The sequence below is a fragment of the Cenococcum geophilum genome (assembly GCF_001692895.1).
Source record: "Cenococcum geophilum 1.58 unplaced genomic scaffold K441scaffold_110, whole genome shotgun sequence".
NCBI classification, from domain to species: domain Eukaryota; kingdom Fungi; phylum Ascomycota; class Dothideomycetes; order Gloniales; family Gloniaceae; genus Cenococcum; species Cenococcum geophilum.
In genome coordinates, this window is record NW_027137668.1 from 190,168 (window position 1) to 204,703 (window position 14,536).

Here is a 14,536-nt window from a genome sequence, read left to right on the forward strand (position 1 = left end):
CGTAGTGAGGCAAGTTCTCGACGCAAAGAAATATCATGAGCACGTGATATCTCTCTCCCATTCATTAATGATGAGGGATGCGATCGATAATTTTAGCATGCTGTTGGTTCTCTACTGGCTACAGGTTAAATGCGTGAGTTGAGTTCGACATGGCTCCTACTCCTAAGGACAAGTTCTATACGAAGCGAAGGCCTCCCAAAAACAGCGATACAAAATAAACCGAAGCTACTGTGCTACATCTGCTATACCGGGGACCTCCTGATAAAACAAGCCACTCTGACAAAAGAAAATTCGCTCAAAACGCTGTCATCAACCCTACTTCGGCTGCCGGTCGTTGGAGCATAGCTGCCTCTCTTCTTCCGTCTCATGCTCATGATAGTCGCACATGTGCAGTTTGTACGAACTGGTCATTTCTTTAGCCCGAAGTCGTCCCATAATTTTTGCATGTCGCAGCATGACCCCAAGTAGGAACTCGTGAGGCAGCTTTTCCCGTTGCTTTCGTTCCGACTCGTCATCATCCGACTCTCGAAATCGCTGACAGTAGACGTCAACGAAGAACCTGCACAGCGGCGTAGTTGTGGGAAGTTTGGCAAAAGCCAGGACCACGACAGCGTACTTAGGCAACACTGAGGCCGCAAAGATCCGATCCATAACCTGTCGGCGGAGTCCAGGAACGTCGTACATGTCGGCGAAGATGTAGAGCTCGGCGAACTCGAGTCCTGTGTAACTGGAAACTAGCTNGCGGCCGCCCAAGACTCCGGTCTCGTCGACTTCTTTCTTCGTTCGCGGCAGTCGTTCCGTGTAGAGCCAGTCCATGAACATGTAGAACGTTGACACCTTCACGTCTGGGATCGGGATGGCCCGCTCTTCAGCATTGAATGAGCTGTTGAATGCAGCTTTGAAGTAGGGTGAATAGTACATAAGAAGATCTCGATGCACGTGAAAGCACTGCTCATTGGGTCCAACGTTGAGCGTCACGATAGTCTGCGACATTGCACTGCGATTTACATTTTGAGCTTCACCAACCCCGAATAAGTTATATAGCGCAGTACTTACGAGAATGAAGGCCGGGGAAGTGTTTGTCTGAATGTGGCCGCAGCCGGTTGCTCTGGAACGACAGCCGCTAATGCGTTGTCAATCTCATAGATGAGTCTATCGTTCATTTCGGGAGGTGTATTGGGATGAGAGTCTGTTACGTCCTTATCTTTACCGTGAATAAAAGATGAAGGCGGCGAGACTGGCGTGCGGATGCGTTTCTTTTCTTTCTTGGGTCCTGCCATGGTGTTGTAGATGTGTTATGCCCTGCTACTGTTAGGTTTTGTGCAAGCCAATGGGACGGATGGACAACGCAAGTGAAGCGAATATGCAGGAGTGCCACTCTGTCAGCCTTGTGTGGTAAGAAATTCATAAAATGGGTCCTTACTTGCATAAAATAGTTGTTGGTACCTTAGATGACAGTGGATAGGTACAGCGCAACTGATTCGACGATAGAATTATGAGCGAAATAAATGGGTGAAAATTGTAAACAACTACAATGCTAGAGAAGTATGCTCCGTAATTAACCTATGCACTATTTAATGAATGCTTTAGAGTCCACTGCAATAGCCTCGAAGCTCTGCTAACACTGCGAAAGCAGTTTAGAGGGGCGCGGTTAGTAGACAGCATCATGTATGCGCCTCAATGGAGTATGGGGTTAGGCATGATGGGTGGGTTGTAAGGAAAATAGCTGGATCGTAAATCAAACAGCTAGGCACTGAAATGCATGGATTGTAAAGAAAACGAAACCCAAAGGCTAGAAGCTTGCCCCAGTCATGAAGTCCGTAGTGCCAAGTTTACAACATCTTCCTTTGACGATATTGCCCAAGTGAAATGTCTATCTTGCCCAATCGTGAAGGTCAGATCTCTCAAACTAAAACCTTTCAATACTGACAATCGTGGTCCCGCTACCGTCCTATGCACTTGACTCCGTCCTTGAGTTCATGACTTGCGTAATTCGCGCCTGACCCGCTCCTAGGTGTTGAAATGCTTATGGTAATCGCAGGGGTCCGGTTAACGGGGGTCACCATCGTCTACAGCATGTGATTTCAATTTGGGACTCTTGAGGAGGCAGTTAACAAGGAACTTGTGCGGCAGTTTAGATCGAAGCTGCTTCTCTTGACTATCGTCGTAATTTGGCCGAAAGCGCTCGCAGTAAATATCGACAAGGAATTTGCAAATGGGTGATGTCTCCGGGAAAAGTTCGAACGCTTCGATGACCGTTTCGTACGTTGGCAAACAGTCAGAATCAGTACACTTAACGAAGTAAGCGTTCATAGAGACCTTCTGGAGGCTGGGGATCTGATAGCGAGCGGCAAAGGCATATAGTGCAAATAGTTGGTCCCGATTCCTGTGTCTCTTTTGAGGATTGTCGAGGAGTTCGTGAGAGCAAAGCCAATGCATGAAGGCCTCAAATGTTCCTTTCGTGACATCAGTGAGTGTCACCTCACTATCTTGGCCTTTTTGGATCGGACCTTTCAAGGTATTCCGAAAATGCTTAGAACAGGCGGCCAACAGCTCTTGATGGATGGTATAACGATGCATATTGGCGCCAAGTTTGACCTTAACGATCGTGGGGCCTATGCGACTACAGGTTTGAGCTTGTGAGCTATCGGACTTTCCAAAGAGATGATATGGGGGCCTTTACGTAAACATGGAGTGACGTGACTTCATATTTCTTAGTGCCAACATCGTAGCTTATGCCACCTTCCGGTTGATGATGTGACGATAGTGCGTGAAAGTGAAGGCAGATGGTTGTCTTTGAGTTGATGTTGAAGCGCCGAAGACTGAAGGTGTACCTAAAGATTAGATAAAGAAGAGCAGTAATGGGGGTATGTGCTATTAGAGGAACGAGCGCTCGCAAAATGAGTGGGCTTTCTCTCAAGTGAGACAGGTGAATTGGTCACAACCCGTCTAGAAAGACAACAAGACAAGGTAAGGATTTGGACCTTTGTGCGATTAAGTGAGATTGTCAAAAAGGCACTTAAATGGGTGAGTGAGTACGACTACAGCTCATAGAGCCATATGAGGGGTTGTGAACCGAATAATAAAGCGAACATAATGAAAATATTTTACTCAACATGAACTTCGACTATAGAGACAGCATTAATCCAGAGCTGTCGCCAGGCTTTCCCAAACCCTTAAGAAGATAATACTCTGTACAGTTTTGAACAACTGAAATTCTTCAGGCCAACAATTCTGCTTTAACATCAGCACTCTTTCTACTCTCCAACACCCCTTCACCTCCCACCTCCCACCTCCAAACCCGCCACCACGATCACTCTTCAACCCTCACTTGTGGCTTCCCGCAGCTCCCGTAATCCTCAGTACGAAATTAACAACAACAGCGGCAAACAGCGCAACCGCGAGTACCGTCGGGCCCAACCTATCGTCAAACCCGCCCTGTCCCCTCATTCGTATGCTCTTCGCCCTCCAATGGAACGTAAACAGCGCGTACAGCATGGCAGCCATAGCGACGAGCGTGAACAGGCCTGCACTGATCTGACCGACTTTATCGCCGAAGTTGAGGAGGCCAACGGCGAGACCACCCAGGATGACGGTGAAGTTGAGCCATGATAGGAAGGTGCGCTCGTTAGCGAAAAAGACTTTCGGCTCGACTCGAGTTGGGAGCGCGATGCGCTTGCCTGGGAATTGTCAGATACGCCGTGGGGATTGGAATATGAGGGGTGGTTGGGGATACCTGGAGCTGTCTGGAGGAGAGGCTGGGTCGACATGATGCTCGATTGAAGCTTCTTCCGATAACCCCGCTAGCTTGGGAGATGGTGATGAAAGTTTAGTTGAGGAAGGCCAATTGGTCCTTCTAATAGCAATTAATAGATTAAAGAGTCTCCGGACAATTGAGTCGGAGAATTAGATGAAGTAGAGGGGTTGGTGGAGAGGAGTGTGAAAGAAGCAAAAGGCTTGTTCACCCTTCCCGCCGCACGTTCTTCGAGGGCAGAACGTGATCGGTCCAATGCGCAGGGCTTGCTCCCCGCACAACCCAGCGACCATCTCTAGGCCAAACAAGCCTCGAAAACAAATCACGAGAACTGCAGAAGCACCACCGTCGTTATCCACACTCCAGCGTCCCCTACAAAGAAGAGCCTCGTTTTCTCTAATAATATAGACATAATGGCTCCAGTAAGCCCCCAGCTATCCTTATTCAACCTTTCACCGCTAACATGCCATCCAGCCTGTCGCAGACACCCGACTGAAGCAAATCGCAACTGACGTACGCTTGCACTCTCCCACCGCATCCTCAAACCATCTCTAACGCTCCGTCACCCAGGCCTGCGACTCCGCGCTCAGCAATGCAGAAAGTTACAACCACACCCTCGTCGCCGACTGGAACTCCACGATAATCGTACGTGCACCCCACCACAACACCACTACCCCTTTTCCCCCTACCCAAGCAGCCTCTCCCGCACCCTCAATCCCATCCCCCCTACTAACAACCGGCCCCAGAACACGATCCTGAAATCGCTCATCAGCGAAACCAGCAGCGGCCCGACCTCGCAGCCCAGCTTCAAGTACGCCGTCAACAGCACCATCATCCAGCACTTGTCGCCCGTGCCGGGGAGCAGCGAGCCCGTGCCCGTCGGCCGCCGCGGCATGCACTCGGCCGTCGGCGCGTACTGGAACAACGAGAAGGACGGCATGTGGAGCTTCAAGTACGAGGGCGGCGACAAGAAGGGCATGGATATCGTTATTAGCGTCATGTGGGTGGCGATTTGATTCAAGTTTCCTGAAGGGAGCGAGGGAGAGAGGAGGAGGTAGATAAAGGGGAGAGGGGTTTCGGGGAGTTGGGCGGGACGATTGGGTAGGGCTAATATTTATCTTTATTGCATGAGCAGCGGGTGCTTTGGGAGTCTGTTCTTTCTTTCCTTTCCTTTCTCTTTCTTCTCTCATTTCGTGCGGCTTTGGGGAAGGGAGGTGAGAGAGTGTATTTGTGCGATGGAAAACGCCTAGGTATTCTTTCGACAGTCCCCAAAACTCCTGGTTCAACTATCTTCAACATCGTCCAGAATCAACGTGTCTGATGGGTGCTGCTGATGCTGCTAGAACGCCAAAAGAAACGCTAGGTCTGAGCGGGCAATACATGAAGCCGATTTTAACCTTTTCCCTCGAAACAATCAATTCTTTATTCCGCTCTCAGTTATCTTCCAGATTTCTTCTCAGTCATATGGCACTACTCTCCCGAACCTCTCAATTGGCCTGGCCAAGCTGTATTTCTCTATCTACACTATACAACTACCATCTAAAACTAGCCCACTCTCAACTAGCACAGTCTACCACCTCTCGCTCCCAGACACGCTGGCCGGATCACACCCCCTACAACCCCTCGCCCTCGCCCTCGCATACGGATGCCCCTCGGTACTCGGCACTAAATGGTCTCTCCAGCGTACTCACCAACCCGGGATGACGCTGCGCCAGATCCGTAACGCCAACCAGACGCATGGCGACCTCGAGCTCGTCGCGCATGACATCGATGAAGTGCTCGACGCCCTGCTGGCCGTAGTTCAGCGCGTACAGGAAGGGGCGGCCGATGCCAACGGCCGTGGCGCCCAGACAGGGCCTTCAGCACGTCGGTGCCGCGCCGGATGCCGCCGTCCGGGAAGACCTCGAGCGAGCCGAAGACGTGCGGGCACAGGCGGTGCAGTTCGAGGAGCGTGAGGAGCGCGGGTGGGGAGTTTGTGGAGGGGGGGTGTTAGTCAGCTGGGGTTTCTGCAGGCCTTTGCCTTCCTCCGCTTTCCTGCCCCCCCCATTTCCCTTTCTCTGCGAGCAAAAGAAGCGCAGGGTGAGGCGCAGCCCAGCGAGCCAGAGAAACGGGGCGCAAAAAAAAGACGAAAACTCACGTATCCAAACTCCTCCCCCCGTGATTACTAACCACGATCCCCTTGCACCCCATACTCGACCGCCAACCGCGCGTCCGCCGCGCCCATAATCCCCTTCAGCACAATCGGCAACTCGGTCAGGCTCCGCAACCACCAGATCCGCCCAGCTCAGCGTCGCGTCGATATACCCGGCCATAACCCTACCCAGACTGCCGCACTTGGCGTCGTTTGGCGCGCACCCCGCTCATGGGCGAGTGCAGCGTCTCGTCGGCGCGCTCGCGCTCGCCGGCCTCGCGCTTGCCGGGGACGGGCGCGTCGACGGTGACGAAGATGGCGCGGATGCCGAGGGAGGCGGCGGCGCGGTCTTTGTTGACGTAGAGCTGGAAGAAGAAAGGGTGCGTCGGGGGTGCGGCGGGCGTGATGGAGGCGAGGGGGACGGAGGCGCTGGTGGAGACCTTGCGGGGTGAATGCGCATCAGTTTAGTCTGCTCTTCTCTCCTTACGTCTATTGCGATGCTGCTTCTGCAGCAGCAGCAGCAGCAGCAGCAGTGGCAGCGGGGGACTGGGGACGGGATCAAGGGGTACAGAGATACCTCGTCTAGCGGGAGGGGAAGGAAAGCCAAGGAAAGGAGAGGAGAGGAGTAAGGAGGACGACAGAGAACCGAAAAAAAAGAGACAAAAAACCACACTTACACACTGAATAACCCCCTTCCTCCCACACGCCGCCGCAATCGCCCTCTCGCCCTCCGGATGCGCCAGCCGCGCCATGGCTGCCGGCGCGCAGAAAAACGGCACCGCGCTCTCGCACCCCAGGATGCGCGTGCGCGTGTTCACATCCCGCACGCTGCGCAGCACCCGCGGCTGCCACCACGCCCGGTCGAACACCGCTCTGTTCGCTTTCACCGTCACCAGGTCCGTCGCGGCCGACGAGAAGAACGCCCACGTCTTCTTGGAGAGGGTGCGCGCTGCTACGGCTTCGAAGTCGTGGCTGCTGATGAGCGTTTCTAGCGGCGGTTTGGTGGAGGCGGCGGCTGGGGAGGACGGGGAGGGCGCTGGAAGCGACTGCTGCTGGTGCTGCTGGGGCCAGGAGGGCGGGAGGGTGCTGGTGTCTAGCTTGCCGGTGCGTTTGGAGGGCGTAAGGTGGTCGTTCAGCAGAGAGGGCGGGTGGACTTCGTTGTAGGCGGCCGTGCCTGCGTGCTTGAGAATCACTTCAGTGCACCCATTAGCCGCCCAATCGATTGTCTAGCAGCCGCAACCGCAACCGCAATCTCAATTGCAAGTTGCAAGCCAGCTGGGGTATGTAAAATAGATGTCCGAGCATCTGTCTTACCGGCAGCGCCGCCCGGGTGCTCAGGCGCGAATTCGGCCACGTCCCACACCGCCCGTCGATCATGACCCAGCAGTTCTCCGCCTCACTATGCTGCTGCACCTGGTCGGCTGTCACGAGCTGTTCTTTCGCCATAATGAGGGGGATTGCGTGCGCAATTGCTCAAGAGGGGAACACAACTCTTTTTCTTTCACGGAATGGGGAAACGGACCCGCGCCGCAACGCTCTGTTTTGTAGTATGCTGTATACATGTGGCTTTTGTGGTTAGTGGACTCTGGGGAGTGGACGGGCGGTTTGCATGTTTTGCCCGAAGCAAGCGTGACAGCTTGAGGATTATTTTTATCACTTGTTAAAAGTAAAAGTATATATAGTGATTTTACCTTTAATAAAGCATTTCTTTGCGGATGCGGGGAGCGAAATGGGGCGGCGATCGCGGGAATAAGGCCGAGGGATCTGGCCGGGCCTGCCTTTGGACGTGTCGTATCTTATCGTGTGTTTTGACGAGGGCACTAGAACGGTCGTAGAAGGTCAAGAGGAAGGCTGAGCAAGGCTGCTGGACGGGTTTCCTTGATGGTCGAGTCCGTGAGTACCGTGCAGACGTACGACGAGTCGGGTTGTCTGCTCCCACTTGGAACAACATATTGTGGAGTGGTTTAAGAATCTTACTGCTGAAGTGGATATCAATACGTTCTAATTAGTACACTCTTAAGAGCATACATATGGGTAATCGTGTTTGCTAGGAGCTCATGTTCGATGACATGACGTGTATTATATAGAAAAGCACAAAAAACCACCCCCATGATAAATGCCGATCAGCGCTATAGCCGTTTAAACATGTGCAGGACAAAAGCAGTAGAGAAAACATAATTTAGGCCTTTGCCTTTTCGTTGTTGCTCGCGCTCGTTCCCACGCCGTCTGTACGTTCGCCGGTACTCCGAGCCTCCGAATTTTCCTTGGCGAACTTCTTGTACATCGCCGCGATGTCCGCCGAGCTCTCGTTCTTCTCTGTGATGAGGCTCTTCAGCCACTTGTTCTCCATCTCGAGCTGTGTGATCTTCGATTCGAGCACCGACACCTTCTCCGTCATCTCCTTGGCCGTCTTCTCGAGTGCTTGCTCGCGCTGCTTCTTCTTGACGCGGAATCGGGCGCTGGCCGCTGTGTTGCGCCGACGCTTGTCTTCCTCAGCGGCTATGCGTGAGGGTTCATCGGTGGCTTGTACGCTGTTAGGGTCGGTTATAGCATCTAGTTTTCGCTTCTCACCAGCGGATTTGTCGAATTGGGGAGATATCGGAGACGTCGAGCCCGCCGGAGAGTATGTGGGGATATGGTACCCGTTGATTTGAGTCGACTGGAGATTGGACATGGACGGGTCGGCGACGGTGTTTGGAAAGCTGGAAAAGTCGGGAAACTGGAAGTCGCCTGGAAAGACGGCGACGTTAGTCATAGTAATTGAGGGAACGTGGGAGAATGTTGCGATGTCGCGATGAAATGAAGCTGGCAGTTGTTGACCGTGATCACGGGCAATGGCGTGCTTCGGGCTTTCGCAGCCCTGCAGACACCTGCGCCATAATACAACCCGGCCGACAGCATGACTCAGGTATGCGACAAGATCTGTATCAAAAAGACCATGGGCGAATGATTGAAGAGCATGGGGAATGCGGTAGTGCAATAAATGCCATATTGGCGAGGTCCGCACATAAATGCCGAGCCACATGCGATGCCAAGATCGGAGTAATACGGACAATGACAATGGAAAGCTGAAGTACGAAATATGAAGCTGGTAATGCCAATTAAGAATGATGTGAACATACCGTTCATGAAATCCACAGATTTGCTATTATTATTGTTGGTGTTGGTGTTGTCACTGTTGAGGCGACGGTTGTACGCGGAAGCATTCTGGCGCCTCGCACGTTCTTCTATGGCCGGGTCGTAGTCTACAGGTTGAGTGAGATCGGGGACCTCGCCAAGATCAAAGTCAAAGAACTCGGTGTTGGTGAAGAGGGCGAGGTCATTCTCAATCTCCAGAGGGTCTTGGTTCCGTGAAGCCGTATCCTGGGCGGAAGGGATTGTGTTGAGATTGGCGACGTATTGGGACACGTTTGGCCCTCGTCGCCCGTTGTAGCCAGTCATGACGGTCAAGCCAGTCAACTGGGGAAGCCTCGTTGACTGCCTGGATGGAGTGTCGTATTTCAGAGGGCTTCAAGACGTCCGCGGATGGAATAAATGAGCGCAAAGCGGTTCGTCAAGATGACTAATTGAAGTGGCGGTCAATTCGAGTTTTGATCGCAAGCAGCAAGGATATTTGAAGCCGAATCCTTATCTGCCGTTTGCGGCTTTGTCAAATTGCCTTCAATATTTGTCGAGGAGGTAATCGATGGTGAGGTTGTTGGCGGTCGGGAAGTACAAAGTCACAAAAATTTGGTGGGGGTTTGGTGGTGAGAGACTTTCTCGATAACCCCGCGGGTGCTTTGGTATTACTCGGCGATGACTAGCACAAAGAAAAAGAAGTGGGCCGGGCCTCCCCGAGAATTCTAGTGCTTCCGGTGAGGGATAGCGGGACAATGAAGCTGAAGGAACAGAGTCTGTCGGGGGATATGCAAAGCCAGATGTCAGTAAAGTGGCTGCATCAACAGGCTGCACTGAGGTTGCTTTTTCTCTTTGACATCTCCCCCGCCCTTCGTAATCAAATCAGCGGTAGCGGACCCCACGTGCACCTCGGCATTGATTAGCAATCGCCTTATCGGGTTGGTCTGGTCGGATTACCTGCGGGCACCGGCATACTGCAAAGGGAAAGTCTATCCGACAATTTTCCGGAGGTAAGCCCGCCCTGCCTTGCAAGCCCCAATGCCCTTCCGCCAAGCCGCCTCTGCCGCGGAAATCACCACGCCTAAACGCCTAAACGCCTAAACACCTGAACACCTGCTTTGGCGTTTAACGACGCGTCTGTAGGGCCGCGAATGCCTGGTAGCACGTAGGAAGGCTCTGCGTAGGAAGGCTCTGTGTAGGAAGCTCTGCGTAGGAAGCTCTGTGTAGGGGGCTCTACATGAAGCTCTACACAAAGCTTCGCACGAAAGCTCCCTGAAGCCTTCACGGAGGCCTCTACAGATACAATTACATGGATTTCGCAATCCTTGTAAACTTCGTTAAGTCGCTCAATCTAGAAGTTGAAGCTGTCAATTGAGCCTTGATCAACACCAAGTGGCTTGACGCCGAAGAGTTTCGTGCAGAGTTTTAAATAGCAGCAAGGTTTAGGTTAAAATGCAGCAGCAGCCACCAGGCCGATTAAAAATTGTTTGCTGCGTTGGATTCGTCTTAATAAGATCTTGAACTTGACGTCGGCCGATTATTGATAAAAGCATTGGGTGGTGGTTGATTGAAAGAAGAAAATTTAGTATGGCGCGGGAGTTTGTATGAGGATTACATACAAATCGGTGCGCGATCCTAACAATCCGATTAGTGTAACGTGGTTAACGGGGGTTTGACCGCTCCCTGAGTTATGACCGATTTGAACTTTTATTTAGTTATTTACCACCAAATCAGCATTCCGGCTAATTTGAATTTCCAATCGGTCATAACCCCGTTAACCACGTTACTAGACAATTATTATCCAAGCTTATAAATCAATTATATAATCAGCTTGTGATAGGATCATCCCTTAACCCGCTAATTCGAGTCCTACGTTATTGATAAGAATCTGGCCAATAGGAAGCTCTTATTTAAGCCTTCGTAATAAGAACTGCAGTAACCTAAGGTTCTTTAAATATGTGATTTCTGTCTATATATCTATCTGTAGAGCTAGTCCTTAGTATTAAGCCTAGCTAGATATTCGCTCTAATAGAGCCCTCTTATATAGAGTGGAATTTTATATATAGAATAGCCTTAATAGGTTCTAACTAACCTTATACACCGCTTTTAGCCTATACTATCCTCTCTATACTTTCTTATAGTATTAACTAATAGGTCTATAAGAGGCTTCTGGGCGCCTATATATAGTATAGCTGTTATAAACGCTTTAAGTACAATATTACAACTACTAGGAGAAGAGTTAAAAGCAGCTAGTTAGTTAATCGAGGCATAGTCTAGAATGGAAGCGGTAGAACTATATAATGAGGAATAGTAACCAAGGTTATATAACGTGCTACGTATTAAATAAGAGGAATAAGAGGAACTTACGTACCTTATATATAAGACGTACCTTATATATAAGGAGGATTTCTTAGGAGTATGGTTATATATTTAAAGGACCACAGTCCCTACCCAAATAGTTCTTCTCTTTATAGTTCTTCTCAGAATATATTAGAGTTAATCTATTAAGCAACCACTCTACTAGTATATTTACGTTGTTAACTATTCTATACCTATATACCTAGCCCATTAATAAGTCTACTATAGTATTTCCTACAAGGCTTTGTTATATATTTATTACTAAGGTTATAGTAAAAAAAGTTAAATAATATACTACTAAAAGTAGCAGCTATAACAGCGTCTACAGCGGCGACTACCTTAGGATTAGGTAATAACACTAGTATAGCAGATACTAACTCGCAACTAGTTACTATTAGATAGCTATAGGAAATAGTTAATTAATTAATAAACAATAATAGAATACTTAAAGAAAGGATTAATAGAATTAGAGTAGTTAAGGTTAAGTTACCCTTAATTAAGCAATTCTTAGGGGAGAAGTTAAAGCTTAAGGGATTCCTTACGTAAATACACTTTAAGGTTATATAGGAAGGAGTTAAACTAGGAACGCCTATTGTTTGTATTAACTTAATAATACAAGTAAGTTATATCTAGGGGCACGAAATACGTATAGTATCGTATGCTCTTTTGGATAGTGGTGACTGTTAATTCTATTGAGGTAGACTACGTAGTCTATATACTGACGCGCTTTCCCCCCTAATTAGTTATAAGTAAGTGGTTAGTGCACTAAACGTGTAGATACGCGTTTAGTATACTAGGTGCTGTAATTATATACTAGCGGCACTTAAAGGTAGACCCACTTGTATATAGCCCCCGTAATTGCTTTAACAGAACTATAGAATACAAAAGGAATATATAGGAAATCCCTCCTAAGGTGCCTTCTAGGCTACCTTCTAAACAGTGCTCTAAGCTGGCTATAAGTCCTATTTACGGTCCGTAAAATGAACCGTATAGCCTTTTAACGGGCTATAAATAAACCGTAAGTGCTCTATTAGTCTTATTCTACCTATTCTATAACCTTTAAATTAAGCTTATTTGTGTTAATTAGGGGTTTAAGAGCTTGGCATAGCTTTACCTTAGTTATAGCGTCCGCTAGGTTGTCTCCGCTACTAATCTATTTAACCTCTATAATCTTACGCCGTTCGTAGGCCTAATATAAGCACATTAGGTCGACTATAAGCCTCTTCTTTTATATTATACCTAGTTTAACTATATAGTTATAAAGGGACTTTAAATCGGTGTATAGAACTAGGGGTAATTGCTCTAATTATAGGATCTTCTAGATTGTTAACTTAATTATAGCTCCTATATTAAAGCCGTAAGCTAGTGCGTATAGCTTAGAAGCTAGTATACTGCGGGTTACTTGTTTATATTTAATTAAAGACTAATATAGTATATTTGCGTTCTAATTATAGTCCGTAAATATAATTATAAAGCTAATTTATAATAATAGGTCTCTATTATTAGTAAAGGAGGCGTTTATAAATATTAGTATACTAAGGGAATTTAGGTCTAGTAGTACAAAAGTAAGTCCTCTTATTACATTGTTAATTTGCTACTAAATACGCTTATTAAGCTGCTTAATATTTTCCTTTTATAGATCTGTTGCCTAGGCCGTAAAGGATAAATTATAGGCAGATTTGGGTTAACAGATTATAGCAATATAGGCGCCTTTTACGCGCTATGCAACGTATTAGTCCTTTATATTTATAGTCTTATAGGTTTCTTTATAGGAACTAGTAAGGTCCGTAGGCTTTGCTATAATAAGCCTTAGGTTTTATGCTTAGCGTTTTTAAGTTAGCTTAATTAGGTTGCCCTTTTATATAATTAAGCCTCTATTAAATTTAATTAAAGTCTACTTAATTAACTACTCTCGTAGCTTTACTAGGAACTTAGCCTTTTATAATTTAGTCTCTTTAGCATCTATAAAAGTCCGGTCTGCTAAGAAGAGGGTATTATTTATTTGGAGTCTAATAATACTAAGGCCGTTTAATGGGGTATATAGGAGGTAGGGGTTATATATTAACTACTCCATCTTAAGTTTATAGACGTAATGCTAGTAATATATCTTAAACTAGTAGTTTTTAGCTTCTAGCACTCTGTAAAGGGGTTTTATAACCTATAAAATTATTTCTAGTTGCAAATTAAGCTTAAGGGGTGGTTGTATAAAGATATCTTTACTTAGGTAAGTATTAAACTATATATAGGCTTATAAGATATCCCGTAAGTAAAGGGCTACGGGTTTATTTTACTATAGTCTAAATATAAATATAAGTATAATTTATTAACTAACTTATTAAATTATAGGTAATTGCGTAAGGACTAAGTCCTTTTCCTAGTCGTTATAAGCTTATATAACGAGCCTTAATTTCTTAAAGGCTTTATTAGTACTAGGGTACTTAATTTTATTAATAAAGCGTAAGTTAAATATACGGACGCTATTAGCGACTCAGTCAATCGAGGTATAGGCACGGCAAAAGGGACGCGCAAGCCTATACGATTGGATTATCTATAAACGAGAATCTAAAGCTAGGGAAAGGAAAGGAGAAGAAGAGCAGCGCCGTTCGATGTTTTATAAGATCTTCACGTCACGTGACCGCAATATGCGGCAATCTGTGGCAACTTGCCGGTGCGTAGTTCTGCTAAGTTCTGCCAGTGCTGTAACATTACCCCCCCCTCCAAAAAAGCCTGCCCTTAGGCTTTGCCGCTAAAAGTCTTAGTAAGAGAATCTGACTAATTAGATAACTTTAACCGCCGGTTAAAGTTCCTAGATATCTTAACACCTTATATAACTAAGAAATTTCTAGGGCGTTTTTGTCCTTATGTTTTTCTAGTAGCTTATTATCTTTATTATACTAGCACTCTATTTACTTATCTAGGTACTTTAGCGGTCTGGGTTTATTAGGGTAATAGCTATAAAACTTCTAAAGCTTATAGGGGCTACCTATAAAGTTTTATATAGGGTACTAAGTAGGGTCTAGGTTATATCCTTTCTAACTAATATAATACTTTAATGTTCCCTTTATAAGTTTATAGGCCAGTATTTCTTTAATTTCCTATTTATTATCATCGTTAACTTAAATTAGTAGGGGAGGTTTATTCTTTTATCTAGGCAGTAGGTTATTTATAGCTTTCCG

General features: G+C 47.4%; 6 protein-coding genes across 6 annotated transcripts; 1 reads left to right on the top strand and 5 right to left on the bottom strand.

Annotated features, from left to right (window-relative positions):
• Positions 1-76: 76 nt before the first annotated feature.
• On the bottom strand, positions 77-1,169 carry K441DRAFT_709721 (uncharacterized protein). The gene is made up of 2 exons (XM_067653870.1): positions 1,057-1,169; positions 77-997 (listed from the first exon to the last, which is right to left on the bottom strand). Exons 1-2 carry the CDS (start codon positions 1,161-1,163, stop codon positions 316-318), a joined length of 789 nt encoding a protein of 262 aa, XP_067496313.1. The 5' UTR covers positions 1,164-1,169; the 3' UTR covers positions 77-315.
• Positions 1,170-2,006: 837 nt separating this feature from the next.
• On the bottom strand, positions 2,007-3,027 carry K441DRAFT_32584 (uncharacterized protein). The gene is made up of 2 exons (XM_067641200.1): positions 2,684-3,027; positions 2,007-2,623 (listed from the first exon to the last, which is right to left on the bottom strand). The coding sequence occupies exons 1-2, from the start codon at positions 2,725-2,727 to the stop codon at positions 2,050-2,052; spliced, it is 618 nt and encodes a 205-aa protein (XP_067496314.1). The 5' UTR covers positions 2,728-3,027; the 3' UTR covers positions 2,007-2,049.
• Positions 3,028-3,327: 300 nt separating this feature from the next.
• On the bottom strand, positions 3,328-3,770 carry K441DRAFT_597759 (vacuolar transporter chaperone 1; the record flags this gene model as incomplete). Its single annotated transcript, XM_067645082.1, has 2 exons — positions 3,328-3,680; positions 3,737-3,770. The coding sequence occupies 2 exons, from the start codon at positions 3,768-3,770 to the stop codon at positions 3,328-3,330; spliced, it is 387 nt and encodes a 128-aa protein (XP_067496315.1).
• A 343-nt stretch (positions 3,771-4,113) lies between these two features.
• On the top strand, positions 4,114-5,709 carry K441DRAFT_701716 (uncharacterized protein; the record flags this gene model as incomplete). The annotated part of the gene is made up of 5 exons (XM_067653363.1): positions 4,114-4,176; positions 4,229-4,267; positions 4,325-4,399; positions 4,501-4,754; positions 5,109-5,709. The coding sequence occupies exons 1-5, from the start codon at positions 4,168-4,170 to the stop codon at positions 5,707-5,709; spliced, it is 978 nt and encodes a 325-aa protein (XP_067496316.1). The 5' UTR covers positions 4,114-4,167.
• A 665-nt stretch (positions 5,710-6,374) lies between these two features.
• On the bottom strand, positions 6,375-7,370 carry K441DRAFT_701717 (uncharacterized protein; the record flags this gene model as incomplete). The annotated part of the gene is made up of 3 exons (XM_067653364.1): positions 7,200-7,370; positions 6,563-7,111; positions 6,375-6,431 (listed from the first exon to the last, which is right to left on the bottom strand). The coding sequence occupies exons 1-3, from the start codon at positions 7,329-7,331 to the stop codon at positions 6,375-6,377; spliced, it is 738 nt and encodes a 245-aa protein (XP_067496317.1). The 5' UTR covers positions 7,332-7,370.
• A 694-nt stretch (positions 7,371-8,064) lies between these two features.
• Positions 8,065-9,326, bottom strand: K441DRAFT_624198 (uncharacterized protein; the record flags this gene model as incomplete). Its single annotated transcript, XM_067646071.1, has 2 exons — positions 8,065-8,690; positions 9,074-9,326. The coding sequence occupies 2 exons, from the start codon at positions 9,324-9,326 to the stop codon at positions 8,065-8,067; spliced, it is 879 nt and encodes a 292-aa protein (XP_067496318.1).
• Between the last annotated feature and the right edge of the window lie 5,210 nt (positions 9,327-14,536).

Excerpts from the sequence above, each read along its gene's own strand:
- K441DRAFT_32584 (XM_067641200.1), bottom strand. The coding sequence starts at position 2,727 with ATGTTGGCACTAAGAAATATGAAGTCACGTCACTCCATGTTTAC. Across the intron at positions 2,624-2,683 it reads TCACGTCACTCCATGTTTAC|TCGCATAGGCCCCACGATCG; the intron begins GTAAAGGCCCCC and ends TCAAACCTGTAG.